Source organism: Enoplosus armatus, chromosome 5 (genome assembly GCF_043641665.1).
Source record: "Enoplosus armatus isolate fEnoArm2 chromosome 5, fEnoArm2.hap1, whole genome shotgun sequence".
In the NCBI taxonomy this organism is placed as follows: domain Eukaryota; kingdom Metazoa; phylum Chordata; class Actinopteri; order Centrarchiformes; family Enoplosidae; genus Enoplosus; species Enoplosus armatus.
This window is the reverse complement of record NC_092184.1, coordinates 10101438-10124979: the sequence shown is the minus strand read 5'-3', so window position 1 is coordinate 10124979 and position 23542 is coordinate 10101438. Positions and strand designations below refer to the sequence as shown.

Below are 23542 nucleotides of genomic sequence, written 5' to 3'. Positions count from 1 at the left end.
TCTTTCTGTTTCTGGTATCATCTTCCAAAACGTTCAGTGCAGGCGGACTCGGACAGATACAGTAGATTTACAATGCTGCTCACAACTGTTTTATTTTTGTTTGCATCTTCCATGGAGATTGTCTCAGGGGCAGGTACATTCCTAAAGGAATAAAAACAAATTAATTGATTATAATTCTGTTAAGTTAGACAAATTTGAAAAATGTTGCATGATATCAAATATTACTCAACTAATGGCAAAAGTGTTTGTGCTTGTTTGGGAAATATTCCTCAGCTCCTAACCCTTTTTTTAATTTTTTATTAAATTACTTAAATTACTAATTACAAACCTGTTTTTGTAGATTGGTGCTACCAGTCTGAAGTTACATGCAATCACACCTGCACAGGTAAACCTCAAGACAAGCCACTGGCATTAACATTAACATTAAAGAAGAAAATATGTAGTTTGTGTTTCATCCTCTTGCCTTCACAGGTCCAGACGTATGGGGATTGGTTTCACAGCACTGCAGCGGCAGAGCTCAGTCTCCAGTGAACATTGTTACAAGGAGAGTGCTACTAGATGAACGTCTCACTCCTTTTCACTTCATTGGCTATCAAGACACTTTTCATGGCCGCCTCATAAACAACGGTCACACTGGTACGTCTTTGTGATAATTGCAGTTTTACTTGAAAAAGAAGATTTGGTAAAAAGACAGTAAGTCAGTGTGCTTCTGAGTGATTTAAATCAGCTCATCTAACTGACTGTCATAAGGTTGTAAACCACAGAGATAATGATCTTATATGATACAAGAGGGAGCAAAATGGATAATAATAATTGTCAAAGAAGCCCCATGTCCTCTGGTATAATAAGAATATTAAATGTGCAAAAGTTGAGATACTTGAGCCTGAATAAGCTGCAAAACATTGATAATCCAGTGTAGACAAATCCAAAAGGGCCTTTGTAATTATCACCAAATGATGTTTGCCGAATTTTGAAATGAAGACTTGAATGTTTTTCCAGCTGAACTGGATTTGCCCTCCAGTATGAGGATCAAAGGAGGAAATCTGGCTGTACCATACAAGGCATACCAACTTCACCTGCATTGGGGCAAAGATGGAGGTCCGGGGTCCGAACACACAATTGATGGAGAACAATTTCCAATGGAGGTAAGAAATATGTAGATGGAAGTGTGTTATAATCAGCACTATAAGTGATAAAGCCATTTTGTGTACTGTATTCAGAAAATGAAATTAACGAAATATTGAATTATTTTATGCCATCTACAGATGCATATTGTCCACATAAAAGAAGAATACGACTCTTTATCCCAGGCTGTAAGAGACCGCACAGGTGTGGCTGTTCTCGGATTTGTCTTTCAGGTGATTTTATTTGATTATCTTGCAATAAAAAAGTGGAGGTTAAAATGGAAGTTTGTTATAACTAAGATTAAAATGAATGAAAAAGCATTATTGTGAAATTAAAGGTATTCACACCAAATCTTAGGAGAAGTATGGTATAAAACTAAATGGCATTTTTCTTCCAGCTGGGTATTTGTTGTTCTAGCTGTACAATAGGTAATGAACTTATAATAGTATTTATCCAGAGACACCATCAACAATGACCTCCATTTGGTCTGAATTTGAAAACATAAACAAATAAGTGGCCCAAGAATCGTGCCTTGAGGTACACCAAAATGTGTTCAACAAAAGACACATTGTAAAACAAAGCATTTACCAGCAATTTCTATTAGTTAATAAGTAACTTTATAAAGGCCAGTTTTAATGTTGTGATAATTGATCAAAAGTAACAGAGAGACAACAGAAAACCCTTTTCTATTCTATTGTGTAAAAAGTAGAAAAAAACTTCAATAAACTTTATCGTTCCAACGCATTTAAGAGAACTGTCTTGGTAATCAGGACCAAAAGCATCAATTTACCATCCAGAGCCTTCTCTATATTGTCATATATCCAGGGACTGATGAAAAGCCCTGTGTGATATAAGCACCAGAATCTATTTGAATCAAAACATCTAGTGTACGTTGTCCCAACCTTTACAAAAATGTGATTTAAGTTACTTGAACATTTTATTCTTTCATTCCAGGAGTCAGAGTCTGCAAATAAGAAATTTGATCCCCTTATTAATGCTCTGAAATATATCACACAACCCGGTAAGTCATATCTGCTGACATGGAAAAATAAGATAATTGTGCTTCATTATCTTCCAGTCACATTGACTAAAGGGTCCTAAATGTGCTGCTGATTGTTCCAGCGTTAGGCTAAAGTGCAATTGTTTTGAGATAACACAATGTCATAAAACACTTTTTCTTACACCTCAACCATAGCTAAATCGATTAGAACAATGAAGTTGTCACCTTGAACCTATTTATTGTTTAATAATAGATATCTCACAACATCATCATTGTCTTGTTAATGTTTTATAAAACCAGCCAACAGTGTGACACTGAGGGGTGTGTCCCTGGAAATGTTCATTCCTCCTCAGAAGAATATGACCAAATACTTTCGCTATGATGGCTCACTCACTACACCAAACTGTGCTGAAGCTGTTGTCTGGAGCCTGTTTGAAAGCACCATTCCTCTCAGCAGGAAACAGGTAATTATTGTCACAACACTGCATCATCTACCCAGAGGAGGACAGTAACTCATTTACTGAAGTACTGCACTTTAGTGTAACACTGAGGTGGTGATATTTTATTATTATACTCCACTACATACAAATGTATCAGAAAGCTGCAGATTTAGATTGTATAGTCAACATGAGATAAATTCACTATATCTAAATCTTGTATCTCCAAAATATTAACTTTTCAGGAAGAATGACAAAAATCCTGGTTTCATTATCGTAATCTAAAGAGTTTCCCCCCGAAAGCTTGAGATACAGGGGGATACATGGGGATTTTGTTGGCCATTTAGGGGCAATGTTACATGTGATAAACACAACATTGACATATTGTCACCTTATAAAGTTAATTCAGGAGTAGTGTTTCTGGCCACCTGGTGAATCCAAGTCTAAGTTGTAGACGCAGCAGTTCCAGATAAACTGTTGTGCGAGTTTAAACGACAGATGAAAACAAAAAGATCTGTGTAAAATATGATTGAAAAATTAATAAGAGCGCTATTTTGAAATGCAGCACTCTAAAGTTATATTTTAACGTTACGTCTACTTTTTGTTGGTGACTACGTTATACCTAACAAGGCGTCAGCTAATTTGAGTTTTAATGTTAATGTTTTGATAGCCCTACGCAGTGGTTAACGTAAAGTTATTGAGCTAACGTTAGCTAGCTACCTTCAGTGAATAATGTCAGCCTTTCCTTTCTAACGCCCTGGGAACCAGCTATAACTTGAGGTAGCTGGCAAGTTTCAGCATGAATTCATGAATTTTATCAATCATAATATAATATAGCAGTAAATGAGCTGAAAGATGCTAAAATGTAGAGTTGAGGGCAACTTGTGTGATCATTATCTGCAGGGTTATCACTGTGAGCGACACCTTTAAGTAGAGAGGCTAAGAAGTAAATATTTTGAGCAGCCTAGCTCTTCTACCTCTGCACCCACCTTGTGTATTTATAGGATTTGCCATTTTATCACCCTGCAGAGTACTTTTTCACCTGTTGTGATTTCCTCTTCGTTACAGCTCGCTGCATTCTCCCAGCTTCAGTTTCCTGATAGAAAGCAGATGGTCAAAACCTACAGGCCAGTGCAGCCCCTGAATGGACGGCAGGTATATTACTCCGGAGGCCATGTTGCTGTGGTTAGCACTGTGTTACTCATCATGTCAGTACTGGTATCCAGTGCACTCTCCCTGCACACAACAGGATGAAAGCTGTGTTAAATTTGACCTTTATGAATAAATACTGCTGTCCATTGATGATTGTCAAATACATGAAATATAATGTACTGTATATGTAAAAGTAAATGATCTGTCTGAATCTACAGTATGCACTGTGTGCGATTTTATGTCTAGGTACAAAGACAACCTCATACTCATAAATATGTAGATTTAACAACTCACAATTTATGTCTTGAACAAACTGCACTGAAGTTCACTGACAGTATTCACACACAATAAAACTTATATAAAAACACCTGAGCTCACTGTGACAAATTTCCACCAGACTATTTATTCATCGAAATAAACTTAGAGTGCTACTGACTCAGGCTGTATTTTAGGTACAACACAACTAAATGCACAGAACACAAGACTCAGAAAAGCAACACAAGTCTGGCATCCAGCAATGTTGCCCAAAGAACCCAGCACTACACATAATAAAGTTGCAACAAATTGGGACTACTGATAAAAAAGGTCTCAACTTGGGTCAAAATGTGGAGTAAAACCAGATCTTATACATGAAAGAGCCAAGTAAGACGCTGCCACTGGGTTCAAGAATGAGCGGCGACCACACAAGTAGCCAGCCAATCAGTGGGTGCCACTCCCACTAGATACATATTGGCTACCACCATGAGGTGAAAAAGAACATACAAATGCGAAGTTACTGCGTTTTCCCCCCACAAAAGTGGAGCTTAACAGCCACAAACCACAAGGGTCACAGGTAGACCAACTACAAGGTTTTAGGTATCAATTACTTTAGATGGCAAAGTTACCATGTAGGAGGATCCAGGACAATTTACTGACAGGGGGACTAATAGTTGATATTGTTTTACTGTCTCTTGTGATATGCTATCCCGATACAATCGCTTGTGATACTGAAGTGTTTCCCTCCTGCAGACATTTGAACTCTGAACTTTCTGGCAGATCGGCCACTTCAGACTTTGGCACACACTGTTTCCTCTCAGCTGTTTGTAAAACATTATGCAATTCATGAATAAATAAAGTGCAAATTTGATACCTGCTTTTAATTTTAGTTTTGTTTTTTTTGCCTTTTGAGGGGCAAACTGTTCTCTTCAGCTACAGAGGATGTTGTGTTATAAAGTTGTACATGCCTTGCTTGGATTACTGTAATGAACTATATACTTGTATCAGTGAGAGCTCCCTCTACTGGCTCCAATTGCACAAACAAAAAACATATTCTTCAGCCTAGATAGCAGTTATCATTATAACCATTGTTAGTAACACTTTCTGTGACACTCATGCCTATAATGTGTTATAAACATACTTGTGGTGTGTTCTACTCTGCTTATAGCGCTGTATAATTATAGTTATAAGCACTCATAATTAGAGTGATTAGTGAGTAAGATTTACAACAATAATTATAACACATCATAAAGCATTTTATATTGACTTAAAAGGTCAAGTATCATCATAATACTTGGTAATTGCTGGTCACTCTCTGACATTTTTTTGCAAAGATCATTGGATCAGTGTATTATAATTCTCATTGTTGTGATGTATTGTGAAGGACAACGAGCAACCACTTTGTGGAAACTAATGGGGATCCAAATAAAGAATAAAGAATTTTCACCTTTGAAATTACATCGTATGTGTTATACTGTCAGTTTTATTTTGAAGATGTTCTCTACTCCAGATTATAGCTTGATTTTTGTGACTGAAGTGTCACTTCCACTAATATCCACTACGTGGCAGCACCTAACAAATCTGAAAGTCTGTTTGGATTCTGCATTCAACTCTGGGCAGCTCAGTTACAAACTGTCTGCCTCTGCCAACCGGTCAAGCTGCAGTTTACATCCATGTCTATCCAGACTCATATAATATATGTAGTGAATATTTGGAAGGAGCTGAATAAAAAGGTATAAAGTGTATTTTTGTGGCTAAATGGAAGTTATCACGAGATTGATGATACATATGTATGATTCCAGTGAATGTACGTTGTTGAGCTGATCAATGAAGGATTATCATAGATGTATTGGCTAAACAGGCACACATGTACTTGATTACTATGTAAAGACGGATTCTTATTGAGTATAGCTACACAAAATGTGGTACTTTGTTGTCTGCTGGCAGTTTTAGATGAGCTGTAGGTGAAACTCACTCACAGGATCATGATTAGCTCGCGCGCTCCATTACGTTGTTTGCAGTCACGTGATTCTGATGACAATTGAAATTCAGAATGAGGCAGGAAGTGAAAGGCAGAATGGACGAGATGAAGAAAGCCTGTACTGTGCTAGTTGTTGTTTGCTCATTGTGTCGTCCCAGTCAGCATGTGTGAAGTCTGGAATCGCCCAATTCATTCTTAAATTATGGCTAAAATGTCATCACTTCATCGTTGTATCCCATTTAACATCTGTGTGAAATTATGTTAAAAATTTCGGATCAATTCTTGAGTTATGGCCAAAAACGTGTTTGTCAATTTGAGGTCACAGCGACCTTGACCTATGACTTTTGATAATCAAATTCTAATCAGTTCATCCTGGAGTCCAAGTGGACATTTATGCCAAATTTGAAGAAATTCCCTCAAGGTGTTACATAGATGTCTTTTTTCATGCCTTCTCAAGACCTCCTAAGACCCAAGTTCTATCTTAATTTCTCTTTGCTATTTGGGCTTATTGGGACCTGATAAGTATAAAAACTAAGCATCATCTGTTGACATGATGTGGTTCCGCATACGGGGACAATTTTGAATTTCCATATAAGCAGAATTAAGTATTATAGTATAACCCAAAATGTGATGTCCACGCATGTGGATGCCAGGTCTTAGGAGGTTAAAGAATATCCTCAAATATTTTATTTTTATGGTTCTCAGTTCTCGCTGTTTATGACTTGCTAACAAACCCACAGCCAAGATGTAATGAGAAAGACGTTCAGACATTTAGACATTTGGATGTTTGACTGGACAGAAACAGGAATGGTGGCTTTTTGTGGTACGGTGTATGTACACATACATTTGATAGATTCAGAGTTTCCAGCTGCTGTTCAAACATGGTTCAGTTTAATATTTTGACATGACATTTTTTGATTTAATAAACAACTGCAATATTCATTTCAAAGACAAGGTACATTCACAGCTGCCAGTATACAACAGAAGAAGTTTGCTTCCCTGTCTGAGATCAATCATCACAGGTAAAACATAATTAAATCAGTCCTAAGCAGCGACCGGAGAGGATAATACCTACTGGGGTCATTAGATACTGCGCTTGTTTTTGGCACCCTGACGCTATCTATATCACCCTAAGTACTCGAGGAGATCACTTTGGATATAATCCCGTGTTGCACAGGAATAGATGTCTGAGGCAAGCACATCCTCTAGTCTAGTGCAACAGTGCTGAGATAATCTGCAGGATGCACAGTCATGCTTGTTTGCTGCAGAGGTCCATTCCTTGTTTTCTTGGACACACTTGGACTCATTATCTTAAACAAATACCTTTACCTTTATGTGTGTGTGCTGTTTGGCTTTTAGCATCTGGTTCATTGCAGCAGATTGAACTTTTTGTTTTTTCATCTGCTACATTACTGTCTGCTTGTCTTTTCTTCTTTTTTTTCTCACGAGGACATCTTTTCTCGGTTTGTGCGCGTCGCCCATCCCCCACTTCCTCTTATTTCATTTGGTGTGACTCTGAGGTTTGGGTTGTCGTGACAACGGAGGACACAGGCCCGTCTCTATTCTATTTGCGAAGTTTCTGTTGTTGCAAGCATATTGCACATTTGCTGCTGGGATAGGGAAGAATCTTGCACCACTAACCTCCACCCACACCTTGTCACAAACATGCAGGCGTGAATGAGTTCTCAGAAATATAAACAAGATATGAATCGCTTCCTGTAATCTACACAAAAAGATTTCGGACTTGCACGGCTGTAAAATATGACATACTTGAGGACAGTGCTGAGGAGCACCATACTCCCTTTGCGAACATAAATATTTAACAGCTCCAACATCTCCAAAATGAGCTCCCTCAATCTATAAATCAGCTAAGACTCTTTCATTTACTTTGATCTTTTATCATTATGTTGCTGCTTCAGTCAAAGTCTACAATGCTGCATCAGTAAAGAGTATTTTGTCCTGAGATAACTGATACACATCCACATAAATTATTACTGGGATCAATATCTGCTTCAGTGTCTGACTTCTCTTTTAAAAGCAGGTGTCGCTTTGTAACTGTATGTCCGTAAAAGGGATGAGCTCACACTTGGCAGCGGTGGTGCAGTCAGCCTGAGCTTCGTGGGTGTAGGTTTTGAATTTGCATGGGTGTGTGTGTGTGCAGATGTGGAAAGTAACTAAATACACTTTCTAAAATTTAAGGTAAGTTCTGAGGTACTGTACTACATTTATTTGATGGCTACAGTTACTCTAGTTACATGTACTTTAGTTCAGTACAGTTACTTGATTCTAAGATTGTACATACAAATTATATAATACTGTGAATTCATTGAAATTTATTGTTCGAATCACTAAACAAAAATATATGAAGTAGTTGGACCTATAACCACCTGCTGCAGGTAGTAAGTCATACATACAATAAATTAAAACATCTCCCAAAAGAATTACTTCCCAGAAACATGAAAACATTTCAAATATTTCACAACAGATAAGTCTTTACTTTAGAGAGAGAAGAGACATGTTCACACACTTAAGTACATTCCCACCACTGTGTGTGTGTGTGTGTGTGTGTGCGCGTGTGTGTGTGCATGAGCATGTGCACATCTGCATACACTTTCATGCATGCGTGGTTTGTGTGTGTGCCTACTTGTGTGTGTATGACAGAGCTTTTCCTGTGTTAACCACGTGGCTCAGACTGGGTTAATAAAAGATCACGTTCACTTCTGGGTTTTCTTTCTTCCTCGGAGTCCAAGCGCTGGTAAGACCCTGACAGCAAGTGACTTTAAAAATCTCACAGTCGCTGCTTTAATTTGTCGTATCTTTCAAATTAAAATGCACTGAAATATACAGGAGTTATTTTAAGCAACATTTCTGTCAAATATTGCGGGTGCAACTGATAATTGTTTTCATGTTTCTCAGGTATGAAATGATGTTAGAGAATGTTCTTTGTGTCACATTGAATTGCCTTTACTCGACCCATCATGTCCTCAGTGTTTGCGGTGGAGCGACCAGAAGCTACTGATGTACAGTGCTGTCACCCATAAAGTAGAAAGCACTACTAAACTTCACTACACAGTGTAGTGTTTCCTACTTTATGGATGAGTGTACTGTTGGCTGCAGAGAAATGAAAAAGAAGAAACCAACGGACTGTGTGAAAGATTTTAAAACTTGTAGGCCCCTCATGAAAACCAGCTGAATTTCTCTGTTGCTTTTGTCTTTTAATCTTGAATTGTGTTCATTTATTACCAATTGATTGGATAATGTTGAACATGAAATGTGAATAGATTTTTTTTTATTAACATAGTAAAATCATAAACCAGTACGAACAAGTAGTTGAGATCTATAGTTAAAAGAAAGAAGGTAAGCATTGTACGAATTCAAGATAGTTTATTTTCAGTTTCTGCTTTACAGTTCTTGCTTTGATAACAGGATTACAACATTAATCACTTCCTTCCTTTTTACATAAAAATTTCAGCAAAACTCAAAAACAAAATAATATTTTCTCCTAATTTCTCCATATGAAGAAACTTTGAGCAAATTATATAAAATATATAAACAGGGTATAAGGCAAATATGGACACACTATATTCACTACACTCTGGTCTGCAAAAAGACTAGAGGCGTGTTATTAAGGCTAATAATCTATCCATTGCCATCAGGTATGACTGAAATAATTATGTGAATGTAGACAGACAAATAGTAAGAGAGTTAAAGATCTTCTCCAGGGAGTTTTTCACATCGTTTTTGATTTTTAAAATATACATGATTTGTAATTTTCTGTGGTTTGTTTTCACCAAATGATTTTTGTTTTGTTAAAATCTTTCAATAAATGAATCATCTGACTGAATTGTATGACGAGAACTCTTTTCACTTTGCAGCATCCTGATCAATACTGGTGGGTTAACTATTATTTGCATAGACTCTCATTGATCTGCAATCTAAAGCAGGTGTAGTGCCGTACTAAAATATAAAAAATATGTTTTTGACACATAAAAACGCTGGTAAGAGTAAAGCTGTTGATTTCTCACTGTGTCTGAGACTTGGCATTTGTAGCAAACATCCTATTATAGCGTGGCGTCTTCTTCTAATCCCAGGGTAGCAACTGCAGGAAGTTTGATGGAACCAAACCTCGTCGTCCATGCAGATCCCCCTTAAAATTGAGGTGAAAGTTAAACTTTTGTGCAAAAGACAGTGTAAGAACTAGGTAGCAATCATTGAGCTGACACTCACATAGTAGAATCCGTCTTGATCCATGTCACCCAGCACATATATGATGTCTCCTGAACGAAAGCCAAGTTCAGCCTTTGAGAGACAAAAAGAGTAAAAACTAGGATAAGACTGGATTCTTTGGAAGTGGTTAAATCATATTGTGGTCCATGTGTCATTATAGCGCTTACTTCACTGTCCATGTTGGGTGAACTCTCCCATGGGTCGTAGTCAAACAAGGCCACCATTCGTCGAACGATCACATCATCAGGGATGCTGGCCACGTCGCTCAGATCTGGCGTTAAAGACATACCTGTGGGCCAAAATACACAAACACTCCTTTGAAATCATATTAATGCTAAAATAGAGAATCTGTTTGCACAAACCTCAATGATATAACAGCTAACCTTTGAGAAAGTGCGCTGAATGAAATAATAAATCTTTTCATTCACATTTTCAAGTGATTAATTTTGTTATTTTGTAATACAGATTTCTGTATTACTTTTACTTCTTCTTATAGTATGTTTTTGCAACTTTAGTAACTTCCTTCAGTTACAAACCTTCACCCCAGGGAGCGGCTCAGTGCACGCAGCCTCCCTCTCACCCCCACATTACTGTTCTGCCAGAGTGTTACAGCACAGTGTCCTGCAGAAACAGAGGGTTGATACCTGTGTGGTCCACAGGCAGGAATCCCTGTTGCATGAGTAGATGCTTCAGGTACTCGTCGTCCACTGGGATTTCAGCCACCATGTTGCTTGGCACATAACCGGAGAGACCACCAGACTCACCGTGATAGAAACCATCATGGTCTTTGTCTCCAAACACCTAATAAATGCAGAGACAATTCATTTTATTACTTTATTTTGAACAAAAAGACAAAAAAAAATGTGTGTGTTGTCTGCACGTTGCTGCAGTAGACAAACTAGTTGAAAAGGCAGCAAATCACATCAATCAGTTGGAAATGGTGACAGGAAATAAAGAAAAAAAGCTCATATCTTCGTACACACTCAGCTGGCTTGAATCTAGCACAAACAGGAAACACCATCATGTTCTTTCGAAGAAGCTTTTCAACTGATGAAGTGAGGAAATAGAACTCAAACATGGTCATGAGTAGTACGCTTGAAGAATAAAAAAATTGTAAACCATTTTACCTGCACGACTTTTACATGATGTTGCAAATGTAAAAGACGGCACGTTTTTTTTTTTTTTTTACCTTGATTATCTGGCCTGGGACAAAAGGCAGCTCCTCTGCAGCCGTGTCATAGTTGGGAGACATTGCAGCAGGGTTGTAGGGGTAAAGAGCCACAAAGAGTCGAACGGTGGGTATGGACACCTGGCTCGCAGTCTCAAGGTCCCATTCTCTGAGTTCCTCCGGGGTAGCAATCCTCACTTCGTCTGGAAATATCAAAACATCCAACTCCAGACTCTCCATTTACAGCAGCGTGAGCGCTCGACTGTCCACAGACAGATGGCCGCTGTAGCCAGCAGACCTCTCTTTACCCTTATCCTAATTTGAGGTAACTAAGCCAAGCAGAAGGAACAGTAATCCTCTTTGAAGCAAGTGGAAAGATCCATTAGTCCAGCACTGCCTGTTGCATTGCAAGACTGTGCCATGCAAAGTAATGGTCTTAAGTTGCAAAAGAAATCACTAATATGTTATCAGGATCAGATAATAGCATGCAGTCCTTTTAGGCTGCTTCTAACTTGTAAGATGTGGCAGCTGAGAGATCTCCTAGTGTCTGTCAAATGTTACTAAAGGTTGTATAATAAATGCATATATGAGAAAAACTGTTGTGGAAATAGAGGTTTTCCAAATGTGCACTGAAAAATAATAATGTTTATTCCCAGGAATATAAAGCTAGAGAAAAGAGTTACAATATACAGCGGGGTCCAAAAGTCTGAGACCACATTGAAAATCTCACTTTTCTCGTAAACCTGGAAAAAAATTTACTCTGCATCTACTTGGCACAAGATCAGATGGTGAAACCACACAATAAAATAAAGTGAATAAAACTCAATGTCCTTTCATAGTTCACATATTCTTTGAAGCATCAAGCAGAGGTTAAGTGTGAAGAGGCAGTGTTTTGTTTTGGCTCCTCCTCCTATCATGACTTGACCCAGTTTGCACGTCACTGAAAGTCAACACTTCCTCTCTTGACCTCTGGCCAGGTCAGCAGGTGATAATCTCCTCCTGCAGTGGAAGGGAAGGTTTAACAATCATCTGTGTGTGAGAGAGGACTGAGAGATGTAGGTGAGAAAAACTCAAAGGTGGAAATTGGGGACATGATATAGGTGGACACATCGAACAGCATTGAACATTTCCTACGTGTGTGTGTGTTCCCCTTTAATTGTTAATTAGGTTTTCAGTTTTCATTCAAGGCATCTCATTTCCTTATGATTTTGTACAGCCTTGTTACTTTTAGAATGATTTGTTTTAGATATTTATATTCCTGTATTTATTTTAAATGTATTTAGTTTAAATTCCACACATAGGATTTTAAGCTTATAGCCTTTGATTGTCTTTTGTTTTGTGATTAACAGAGGTTTTGTTCTCCTCTGCTGTGTTTGTGTCTGTTGATGTCTCGACTCACTGCAGAACATGATGTCTCATCCTCAGACACTTACATTTCCATTTTTGGCCAGAAGAGGGAGCTGTGTGAACACTTGTCTCTTCATCTGCTCTAAGTAGCTCATATTGCTAGTTTGATTTTACACTCACTGTAACCCGTGACTCGAACTGTGTGGTGCTGAATTGAAAGATGCTGTGATATAAAACTCTGGGCTTTGATGAACATGTTCTGCTTTCTCTTCTTATAAAAAAGCTGCACAAATCCAACCTTACCAGCAGAGTTTGCCCTTTGCATCGCAGGAAATGCTGTGATCTCATATTACAGTTCAGTGACGTCCCGTGAGCCTCCCTGCAAAAATAACTGTCATGATTAAAAGAATAGCGGAAATTTTAAGTCAAAATATGGGATACAGTGATGTTGTTAGCAATGTCTATCCAGGATATCAGAATCTGTGGAATTATGCTTATAGTAAACAATCATCTAGTCCTGAAATCCAATGCAGCCTTCAGACCAAACCTTAATCCTTCACCTTGAGAAATTATGAAATGTGAAATGAAAAGGTCTAATTGATCTAATTTGACACAATGCCTTTATGTTTATATGGAGGAATCTGCAACCAAATGAGATTCAAATTCATACTTGTTTAGCAGAACACAAACTCATTGTTAAGCACTGACATAACATGAATTTAGACATGAAACATGACATGAATGACTCTCTTGCACAGAAGAAGGCAATTACCAACTCTGAAAAATACAACAATTTTTAAATTTTCAGCTTTGCCATAAAGAGAAATCCCTGCCAGGTATGTGCGGCATTTAAGTAAAAAATACAAGGAACAGCACAAATTCAATCCGTGTTATGTATCCTCTGATAATCCAACAACTCCCAAAACACTAAAGTATCCCGAGGTTCCCCAAATATGTCCCCATCAGACCCTCTACTTGTCACCATGGTGGTAAGGCTACAAGCAGCAGCTTCCTAAGATTTTGACCATTGAGGACTCCTAATAAAACTTTATTTGTCTGCCCTTTAGTTTGAGGCCACTTCTCATTCTGTGAGCTGTCCAGGAACACAAACATCTGACCCCACTGGTCTCAGGGCCACTGAGGCTCACTCTCGTGTTACAAGCATGGACAGTAAAAACTGATTTACCATGAAATGGTTGGTAACACTCAGGACCTGGGGCCACATGTCCCCCTCACTTTGATTGTTTCTGGTTGATTTTATTACTTAAGTCTATTTGAACAATGTCCTCTTACTGTCCAGCTGCCATAGAAGCCAGATGAGAGAAGATCAGAGTTGCTAAAAATGTTGTCGTCTTAGTTGCATTCAGTTATTACTGTCAAAGCAATGAGCTAAACGACCAGCATCAAGTGCTTTGCAAATTTTTGTTTTTTTGCTATGGGTTTGCCTCTCAGGCTACATACAGGCTGCCCTACCTTAATGATAAAGGGTGTTAGGGCTGTATGCAACCTGCAGACAGTACTCAGGGCTCAAACAGGCACTGCCAGCGTCATATGACCAGTATATCTTCATTGTGCTGCCCCTGGATGGATTGGTGGGACCATGGCTGGATTGGGGCCTTCACAGGCCTGGCTGTATTAACCTATTAAGAGATTTGCCATTAGACTCCTATTGACACCCCCTCAAACACACAGTAAACTAAAATAATCATAAAAGTGTTGAGGCAAGCCTCTGACAGGCTTAGGCCCCTCTATGAAACACGGCCACAAGATAAATAACAACGGTATGGCCTTATTAACCAAGGCAGATTTGCAATTTATCAAAAACTGGGTTTTTTAGGACCCCGAGGGCGGTTAACACGTAACCAAACCAAAAGCAAAGATGAGAAGGTCAGTAGGATTTCTGATGCAGAACTTTTGCAGTACTTTACTTAAGTACAATTTTGAAGTACATACTTGAGTATTTGCACTTTCTGCTACATTATACATCCACTTCACTACATTTTCAGAGAAAAACATTATACTTTTCACTTCACTACATTTTAAGAGCTACAGTTACTTTTCAAGACCACATGTGATCAGTTTATAAAATATGATCCATTACAGATTAAACTACCAAAACTAGTAGCAAGTAGCTAAAATTAGCTCAGCCTTGACCAGCAACAACAAGCCCAAGTAACCATTTGCAGGTTGGAAACAAGAGGTGACCATCATCCTTTAACCCCCTGCCCCACAAGCAGCCCTCACAGAGAGATGCTGTGTCACTCCTGCATCTTCCTCCCATCGTCAGTCAGTTTGTACAGGCATCTGGCTCCAGAGGACTCCATTTCCCACAAGGCTTTTAGCCCAGCTGCTCCCATCCATCCATCCATCCATCCCTATACTGGCCTGGCCCTCTGGTCCCCATGTAAGGAGTGTTACATCATTGGCACAGACACCCACCTTTCTGAGTGATGACGCAGCCGAGGGAGAGAGAGTGTGTGAGGAGGAGGAGGAGGAGGAGGAGGGGTGAGGGAGGGAGGGAGAGAGGAGAGGGTGTCCCGTCTGCACGGAGCACAGACAGACAGCAGGGAACAGCTGCAGCATTAGGTTCGCGTAGGATTTCACTGCATTGCGATTTAAAATATCAATCATTTCATCCCCAAAACCCAAGTAGAGCAGCTCGACACAGCAACCAAACATCATTTAAAAAATGGTTGATCGCGAGCAGCTGGTGCAGAAAGCCAGGCTGGCTGAACAGGCTGAGAGATATGATGATATGGCAGCTGCTATGAAATCGGTAAGTCCACTCAACAACAAAAAAAGATCATCATTTTGACTTTATGAAGAATGTGTTACCACTGCTCTGTTTGCGTAAAGGCGCGTCCCGCAATCTCGACCGCGTTGGCTGTATGTGCATCTGCGGTTACGCCGGCTTGATATTACAATTAGGCATCATGGAAAAATAATGTTTAGTATCTTTATTGTCTCGTCGCCAATTCATCGACAGCTCAGTGCCTGTGTTTTTTTTTCCTGAGTCGAGTCCAAATCGTCTGCTCCTTGGGCGGTGCCTTTCTGTCGGCCGTGCCCGTTCAATGAAGGGATATTACAATGAAATGCATACAGGCCTGAGCTTCGTCTCTCGCTCAGTGAGAGGCTCGTATCATATAATGTCTTTGCTATATTGCATTTGCAGCCTTTTTCTCCCCCTTTTTTCTTTTTCCTTTTTTCTCCCCCCACCTCCCCTCCTTCCTTTATGCTGAATTTATTAAAGCTGCTGCTGCTGGGAGCCATGTGAGGTTGCTCGGAAAAAGCCCATCAACTGCTGCTGTCCCCTCCTCCTCCTCTTCTTCTTCTTCTTCCTCTCTTTGTCACATTAATTAAAATAACATACATCATCAAAATCAGCTCATTTTTCATACTAATTTAAAAGGCTTAGAGGCATTCTTTGAGCATGATTTGCTTTATAAAAATGCTCCAAAAGAAAGAGCCCTTAAACTGCTCTTTCCTCTACACAAACGTAGGAGGCAGCAGAATCTCTCTAGAATATTCTTTGTCATATTGCAGTGAGTCAATGTGATCAGATTTGATTGTGGGCTTTGTTTTCCCCTCCCTTGTTCGCTTTACTCCTCATACATGCATACATGTGCTGTGTCAGATTCCTGCTGACACCCAGCAGCAATTTTGAAGTCATCTTGGGTTAATGACCCTGATTGAGGGGTCTAATATTTGATGCAAAGAGGATGACATGAGTGGCCTTCCTCACTGGATTTTTCTCAGCTCTTATTGGCCAGTGTTCAGGACAGAGCCTTTGTCTGCTTTTCTTTTTTGTTCCTCACTGCCCTCCCTTAAGAAATTCTGGGAACTGGATTCACCAGTGGGTTAAAAAAAAACTGCTGTGTCACACCAGCTCATACTGGAACCAATGGCATCCTGGGAGTCTTAGCCGGCCCTGTATGAGCTCACATATAGATTCAAACCGTCATACTTGCTTTAAAGCGAGGTACATTTTGTCTTATTCTCCTCGGGGGTGATGGAGTGAGCCCCCCGTGGATCGTTTGTCATCGGCGGTTTCTGGTTGCAGGAGGCGGGATGATGTGTGTGCAGGGAGGGATTCCTTTCCCTTTAAACAATCTGCCATGTCAGTGCGGTCCAAACTGGGCCCTTTTGCAGGGGTGTGTACTCTCACTTTCTAATCAAAGGGAATCCCTCGCCACTGCAGCCAGAAACGACAAACGACAACTGATCACCTTTGTGTTCTTCAAGAAAAATATATATATGGTTTATTCTCATGGTAACAGCCTTTGGTGCAGCCTTTCAGGCAGAATATTCATGGATGTGTTTGGGCTGCAGCTAACGATTATTTCCATTATTGATTCATTTTCTAATCGCTAGATTAAAAAATACTTTTTCTATATTTTTAATCACAAGTGACATCTTCAAAATGGCTTGATTTGTCTGAGCAACTGTCCAAATCCAAATATATTAAGTTTGCTTTCATCAAAGACTCACATAAAAATATTCACATTTGTGAAGCTGAAACTGGTGAATATTTGCCATTTATGCCGAAATAAATATTTAAAACGAATGACAGATTATCAAAGTAGTTGCCGATTCATTTTCTGTCGATCAGCTAGTTGATTAAGTGTTTCAGTTCTAGGTATTTTAGCTCTAAAAGAGGATCTTGGTAGTTGTCATGGATTACAATTAATGTCAGTGAAGCCCTTGAAATCACGATATTTGTGTCAGTTTGATGCATTTTCAGCTAATTTATTAAATATATCAGCATAACTGTAATCCAGTTGACGCAGTAGTAAGCTTCCCAATCATAGATTATATTATATTTAGAGGGATGACCAATTTGTTTTTAAAAAAAAAAAAACAGTTGAGTCACTTGATTAATAGAAATCTGCTTAATTTGACTGTAAATTCCACATGCTTGTCGTTTGCATGCAGTAGGTTTGTGTTGCAGTTTTTGGACAGGCAGAATGAAGGCGCCCCCATCTCTATAGGTCGAGCTCTGCTCTCCATCCACTCAGTTTGTGTGACGTCGGCGATCCTGCGCCATCTTTGTGCTCTTCTGCCCGAGCAGCAAATGTCAAAACTGAGAAATGACAAGTGTTCAGATAAAAAGCAGTTGAAACCTAAGCTACGTTTTTCTTATATATATATATATATATATATATATATACAGACCATGTTCCAACACAAGGCTGCTTCTCCAATCAAATAACCCTGAGTAATAACCTTTTTATAGTAACATAGTGTCTTTGACAAGCACCCAACTATCAAACTGATCCATCAAAATCTAAATTTAACAATCTAACTCAGAGTGATGTCACGTCGTGGTGTTTTAGACAGGTAAAAAGGTCAGTTTGAGCCGGAGAGAAGGTCACTGGGACACGTGAACCGCCTGTGCAGTGATGGTTTTCACTTACAGTGCAGCTGCCTGGAGAGCTTGTGGGAACATTTTAGCCATCTCCAGCCCTCCTTTCGCCTTCCCTCCCTTTCCTTTCCCAACCCCCCACAGCCGCCAACTATCTTGAATATTTTTCTCACTAACTAGCATGAGCTGTCCATGTGGCTGCTGGAGCTACTGGTGCGCTAAATTAATGGACTGGCATGGAAACTGGGAATATTTGTCATCTTCTGTGCTGTGCACTGTTAGTCCAGATTGTTTCACATAAACAGACGGTGTTTTTTTAATAAGTAGGGCTGCAACTAACGATTGTTTTCATCAGCAATTATTCTGTCAAGCGTTTTCTTGAGTATTTGATTAATCATTTGGTTTGTAAAACAGGAAAAATGCCCTTTGTAATTTCCCTCATTCCTTTTCTTTTTAAAGCATAATTTCTTGGGATTTTTATGTAGAGAGATGACAGAAAACGAGGAAAAAAAGAGATGCAACAAGGGTCCTCGGCCAGGGTTGATCCGAACCGATCCGTTGCAGTTCGTGGTCGGTGTGGTAACCCTGAAGCCACAGCCCCCCCCCCCCCACCAATGTGGCATCTTAAAATGCTTCTTTGTTTCCGACCAATAATCCAAAACAGAAAGATATTCAATTTACAATGATACAAAACAAAGAAAAGCAGAAAATCTTCGCTGTTGAGAACCATAAAATGATGGCATTTTTGCCAAACTCTGGTAATATTGTTAGATTTTCTTGGATGATATGTTTTCATTTTTTTTTTTTTAAATGTTTATGCAGTCTGGTGCTGGTAATCAAGGCTTGTGCTCTTCAGCTGGTGACTAAATGGTCCATTGTCATCCTTCTTCCAGGTAACAGAGCTGAACGAGGCCCTGTCCAATGAGGAGAGGAACCTCCTGTCTGTGGCCTACAAGAACGTGGTCGGGGCCCGTCGCTCCTCCTGGAGGGTGATCTCCAGCATCGAGCAGAAGACCTCGGCCGATGGCAATGAGAAGAAGATTGAGATGGTCAGGGCCTACCGGGAGAAGATTGAGAAGGAGCTGGAGGCTGTGTGCCAGGATGTGCTCAACCTTCTGGACAACTTCCTGATCAAGAACTGCAGCGAGACGCAGCACGAGAGCAAGGTGTTCTACCTGAAGATGAAGGGCGACTACTACCGGTACCTGGCCGAGGTGGCCACGGGGGAGAAGAGGGCCACCGTGGTGGAGTCGTCGGAGAAGGCCTACAACGAGGCCCACGAGATCAGCAAGGAGCACATGCAGCCCACCCACCCCATCCGTCTGGGCTTAGCTCTCAACTACTCTGTGTTTTACTACGAGATCCAGAACGCCCCGGAGCAGGCCTGTCATCTGGCCAAGACCGCCTTCGACGACGCCATCGCCGAGCTCGACACCCTCAACGAGGACTCCTACAAAGACTCCACTCTCATCATGCAGCTGCTCCGAGACAACTTGACACTGTGGACAAGTGACCAGCAGGATGACGAGGGAGGAGAGGGCAACAATTAAAGAGAAACCACACTTCGAAAAAAAATATATGAAGGGCCGGTGGACTTTGGCAGCCGCTTTTGCCGATGATACTACCGCAGCAGCAGTTCTTTATTTTTCCATGTGTTAAAAGAAAAGAATCAAAAGAGAGGTGAGAGTGGAGGTTAAATCTTAGTTTAAATATATATAGAAATATATATACAGTTGAAAGGGGCCTCCGTCTTCTTGATTTTCTCTTTGACATTTGCCAAAACCACTGATATGTCAGTCAATCAGCCTGAAGTGGTTGTTGTTGGATTGAAATGGCAGCCTCACACTGGCATAGGAACTGATCTTGTTCTGTCAAGATAAGCTGCTTAGTTAGGTTTTTGCGTGATAAGAGATGCATTTGAGTCACTTGAGAGAGAAAATGCTTGAATGGGAATGCCTCACAAAAGTAGTTTGCATTGGTTCCAGTAGTAGTCTATATATGAGAAAGGGGCCCCCGAAAGCCATTGATGTTAAACCCACACTAACAACAAGAAAAGCGAAAGTTTTAAAAAGATGAATTCACCCAAATTTTAAAGGATAAATCACACAGGAGTGAAAATGAGGACTGGGTAGAAAACAAAATTGATCCCCCTCCTTCTGTCCAAAGTGTATTTGGCTTCTCACAGATTAGTCTGTTACGTCACTGGAACCATAGATTCTTTTGGAGGCGAAGATTAACTAAAGGCAGAGACTTAACAATATAAAACAAAAACAAAAAAAAAGACAAAAAAAAGACATAAAAGCAGCTTCAGAGTTTGTGGTTTACTTCTGTGTTTGTTTTATTAAATGCACTTGCCTACTATACTGTTTCTTCAGTGTAAGATGATGACAACAATAATATCGATTATTCAATATTGTGCATGCTGGTGATGTATTTATATACAGTAGCTTGACTTTATTAACTTATACTGTGGGTGTTAAGTATTCATATGATTGAGAAAAACAGGCTTTGTCTGATGTTGATTTCTAATTTCTAATTTATTTCGTTTTTTGTTATGGTTTTTGATTTGCTATACCAAAATGGTGATCGTAAAAATTGACCTGTAATGGGCGTTGCTATAGTGACATGCAATATGTGTATTTAATTTGTTAATGAAAGAAAAAAAAAGGAAGATAAAAAAAACTCACCAGTGATCACTTAATCTTACCAGCTGGTGTCTGTCACATTGAAGTATGATTATGATATATTTTGTTCTTTGAACAGTATTTAAGTACTTTTTTCTGTCATGCTATCCAGTTTTAATAATGGTGAAGTTTTCAGGCTCAATGTTTCTGTTATGAATTCACAAACATGGACCATATTTTATTTCTGAAACTCTACTTTTTTTTCTCCGTTTGTTTGTTTTTATACATTTTAGCTGTTCCTGAGTGACAAAATATCTTGAATGTGAGTCATTATGTAGCAGTTGCACAAGAACCGAAATAATAGCTATGATAATAAAAAAGATTATGACTAAATTATACATGCACCATTTCCGTGGTGGTCTAGTGTATTGTTGTATCGTCACCCATGAGAAAAAGTTTGTTTTTATGGAAAAAATATTTTGATGCTTTGTTTTGTGCCCTGAGTACAGTATGTGCTTTCTTTTTGTGCCTGTATCATTATTTAATATGCCTCATTTGCAAGTTAACCTTTACAGGGGAAAAAAAGGATTTATCTGCCAGTATTTGAAGTTCCTGCAAGCATGTGTGCAAGATGTAACATTTTCCCGTCAATGGTTCCTCACTTTTACATCGGTGTCAGATGGTACTGCTCTCTGTACAGCACATAAGATATGAATATTCAACACCAATGCACAAGTAGAGTCACAGGGAAAGCATAAGCAATTCAATAGAATTGGTTATTGATTAGCAAATGTGAGAAATCACGTCTTCAGAACAAACTTTAGACACTAGGAAGCTGCTTAAGAGCACAGAAAGCTGCTGAACGGATCTATCTTCATAATGCTGCTAGTTCTATAGATTATTACATTAATATATTCATACAGATGGCAGTTTTTTGGGACTTTATTTTTCCTAATAGATGGCAGTTTCGGGGACTTTATTTTTTATCTCAGACGTGATGGCTTAAGAGAGAAACCAAAAGCCTTAAGGTCAGTCACACAGCCTCGTTCATGTATGCCAATTATGTCACCATTATGAGTCAGCCTCCACGAGCTCACACTGTTTGTCACAGCTGCTTTGATTTATTTTTAAACGTAGTATGAAGTTGATGGTCTTGAAGGCTCGCCAGACAAATAGCATGAAATCCTAATGCCAGTCTGCACAGCTGCTCACATGAATATTCGAATGGAGTCGAGTCCTACACTTAAATTTTTAAGTTTTGTGTGTTAAAACAAGTGGAAATCTCACTTTTTTTTTGTTTTAATATTTTTTGAAAAAACCATGTCAGGAGACTTTCACTCATTGCCAAGAAAACATGCATTGTGTTCCTTTTGAATTATTTTGTGATTTTATTTTTAAGTTTTCATTATTTTGGATGTTTGATTCCTTGTTTATATGACATGAAAACATACAAATACAAGAAATGAGGAGAAAAGAATTAGATTTTAATTACGAATTAGATTAAGGAAGAACTGACCTACTGGAAATTATCAAGAGGGAGGGGGACGATAGCTGAAAATGGATACAAACTGTATGCTCTGAGGAATTTTTGGTTGCCATCTGTTGCCCATTAAAGTTATTTGTTTATCAGTATTATTCTATATTTTCATTTTTCTCTGTAGCCATTTACGGTCATACCAGAAACACCACAGCTCATTCCTGTTCATTCTTTAAGTTCATTACTGAACAACATTTCTGTTGAGTTTTACAGCCTACACATTGATACAGGAAGTCAGTATGACCTTATGTAACCCTTTGTGGGTCATAAAACAGGTGTGTGTGTGTGTGCATCCATATCTGGATGGGTGTGTGTGTGTGGGTGTGTGTGTGTGTGTGTGTGTGTGTACTGTACCACTGCATGTGTTGAGTGTCTGTGGGTGAACGTACAGGATGAGATGGAGTCTGCGTTAGCTGCAGTGCAGAGATGCTGCCAGCTCACACAACAGTATGCCTTAAACGAGGCTCTTTTTAAGGCCACTTTGCTAATTATTAACTAAATTAGGGCATAGATCAAAGAATATTGCTTCAAAAGACAGCAGGTTTTATCACAGCAGAGGAGCACTGCAATAAAATAAAATCATGCATCTCATGATGGACAAAGGAAGGAGAATCTGCTTCTCTGAGGCTTTTACATTTACATGCAAGAAGTACTTTTACACCCAAAGCTCAAGTTTATCTGAGTAATTATGCATATCTGTGTGTTTCAAGCCCTCACACTGATTGATAAGCTGAAGTGGCAAACTGCTGGGTCGCCCGCCCTCAGACTGCCGCCTCTTGCTGCAGCTTGCTGCACTGAACCTTTCATGAGATGAAATTCTGTGCTTTGAGCGGTCCTCTGCGCCAGCCAATAGCTGACAGGCTCACTCTCCGCAGCCACCAATCCCGCTCCTGTTGCTAGGGCTATAATAAGTATCCCACTATTAGCCCGGCTCCTTGCTGCACTGCTCAGACACCTATTGCATCCTGTAAAAAATGAAAGCTCAAAGCACACAGGAGGCATTAGGATTCAGCACCAACCTATCTTCCAGCCTGTATTTTAATGCAGTGCTACACTTTCAGGGACGTTGGTGTCATCATTATTGGTGAATGTTAAATGGTAAATGGTAAATGTTGTAAACATTATAAATCCCAACACACACTGGGGCCTACTGATGGACATCTCCAGCAGGTACAAATTTAATTTAGTATTTTTAATGACAGATTTTGTCAAATTAAAGTATAACTAATCCCTCATAGAATAATGTATACTTCATGCAGTTTACATTAAACATACTGTACATAATTATTCAAGCTAAACCAGTTTAACTGATGCAACCTACATCCCT

General features: G+C 39.4%; 3 protein-coding genes across 4 annotated transcripts; 2 read left to right on the top strand and 1 right to left on the bottom strand.

Moving 5' to 3' along the window:
* The first annotated feature begins 42 nt into the window (after positions 1 to 42).
* Positions 43 to 3816, top strand: ca4b (carbonic anhydrase IV b). The gene is made up of 8 exons (XM_070906322.1): positions 43 to 133; positions 341 to 385; positions 472 to 636; positions 1000 to 1145; positions 1266 to 1358; positions 2080 to 2146; positions 2426 to 2589; positions 3631 to 3816. Exons 1-8 carry the CDS (start codon positions 73 to 75, stop codon positions 3814 to 3816), a joined length of 927 nt encoding a protein of 308 aa, XP_070762423.1. The 5' UTR covers positions 43 to 72.
* A 6215-nt stretch (positions 3817 to 10031) lies between these two features.
* LOC139285423 (RIMS-binding protein 2) lies at positions 10032 to 11585 on the bottom strand. The gene is made up of 5 exons (XM_070905987.1): positions 11367 to 11585; positions 10809 to 10978; positions 10345 to 10441; positions 10178 to 10249; positions 10032 to 10097 (listed from the first exon to the last, which is right to left on the bottom strand). Exons 1-5 carry the CDS (start codon positions 11583 to 11585, stop codon positions 10032 to 10034), a joined length of 624 nt encoding a protein of 207 aa, XP_070762088.1.
* Positions 11586 to 15381: 3796 nt separating this feature from the next.
* ywhag2 (3-monooxygenase/tryptophan 5-monooxygenase activation protein, gamma polypeptide 2) lies at positions 15382 to 21705 on the top strand. 2 transcript variants are annotated; one of them, XM_070905270.1, is made up of 3 exons: positions 15382 to 15468; positions 18948 to 19593; positions 21686 to 21705. In XM_070905270.1, the coding sequence occupies exons 1-3, from the start codon at positions 15382 to 15384 to the stop codon at positions 21703 to 21705; spliced, it is 753 nt and encodes a 250-aa protein (XP_070761371.1). The 2 variants fall into 2 exon arrangements, with proteins under 2 accessions (XP_070761371.1, XP_070761372.1); XM_070905271.1 differs by lacking the exon at positions 21686 to 21705 and having other exon boundaries at positions 18948 to 19604.
* Positions 21706 to 23542: the final 1837 nt, after the last annotated feature.

Excerpts from the sequence above, each read along its gene's own strand:
- ca4b (XM_070906322.1), top strand. The coding sequence starts at position 73 with ATGCTGCTCACAACTGTTTTATTTTTGTTTGCATCTTCCATGGAGATT. Across the intron at positions 1,359-2,079 it reads TTCTCGGATTTGTCTTTCAG|GAGTCAGAGTCTGCAAATAA; the intron begins GTGATTTTATTT and ends CTTTCATTCCAG. Across the intron at positions 2,590-3,630 it reads TTCCTCTCAGCAGGAAACAG|CTCGCTGCATTCTCCCAGCT; the intron begins GTAATTATTGTC and ends TCTTCGTTACAG.
- LOC139285423 (XM_070905987.1), bottom strand. The coding sequence starts at position 11,585 with ATGGAGAGTCTGGAGTTGGATGTTTTGATATTTCCAGACGAAGTGAGG. Across the intron at positions 10,979-11,366 it reads TCCCAGGCCAGATAATCAAG|GTGTTTGGAGACAAAGACCA; the intron begins GTAAAAAAAAAA and ends TGCATTTATTAG. Across the intron at positions 10,250-10,344 it reads CACCCAACATGGACAGTGAA|GCTGAACTTGGCTTTCGTTC; the intron begins GTAAGCGCTATA and ends TGTCTCTCAAAG.
- ywhag2 (XM_070905270.1), top strand. The coding sequence starts at position 15,382 with ATGGTTGATCGCGAGCAGCTGGTGCAGAAAGCCAGGCTGGCTGAACAG. Across the intron at positions 15,469-18,947 it reads TGGCAGCTGCTATGAAATCG|GTAACAGAGCTGAACGAGGC; the intron begins GTAAGTCCACTC and ends TCCTTCTTCCAG. Across the intron at positions 19,594-21,685 it reads GGATGACGAGGGAGGAGAGG|AGAGAAACCAAAAGCCTTAA; the intron begins GCAACAATTAAA and ends TGATGGCTTAAG.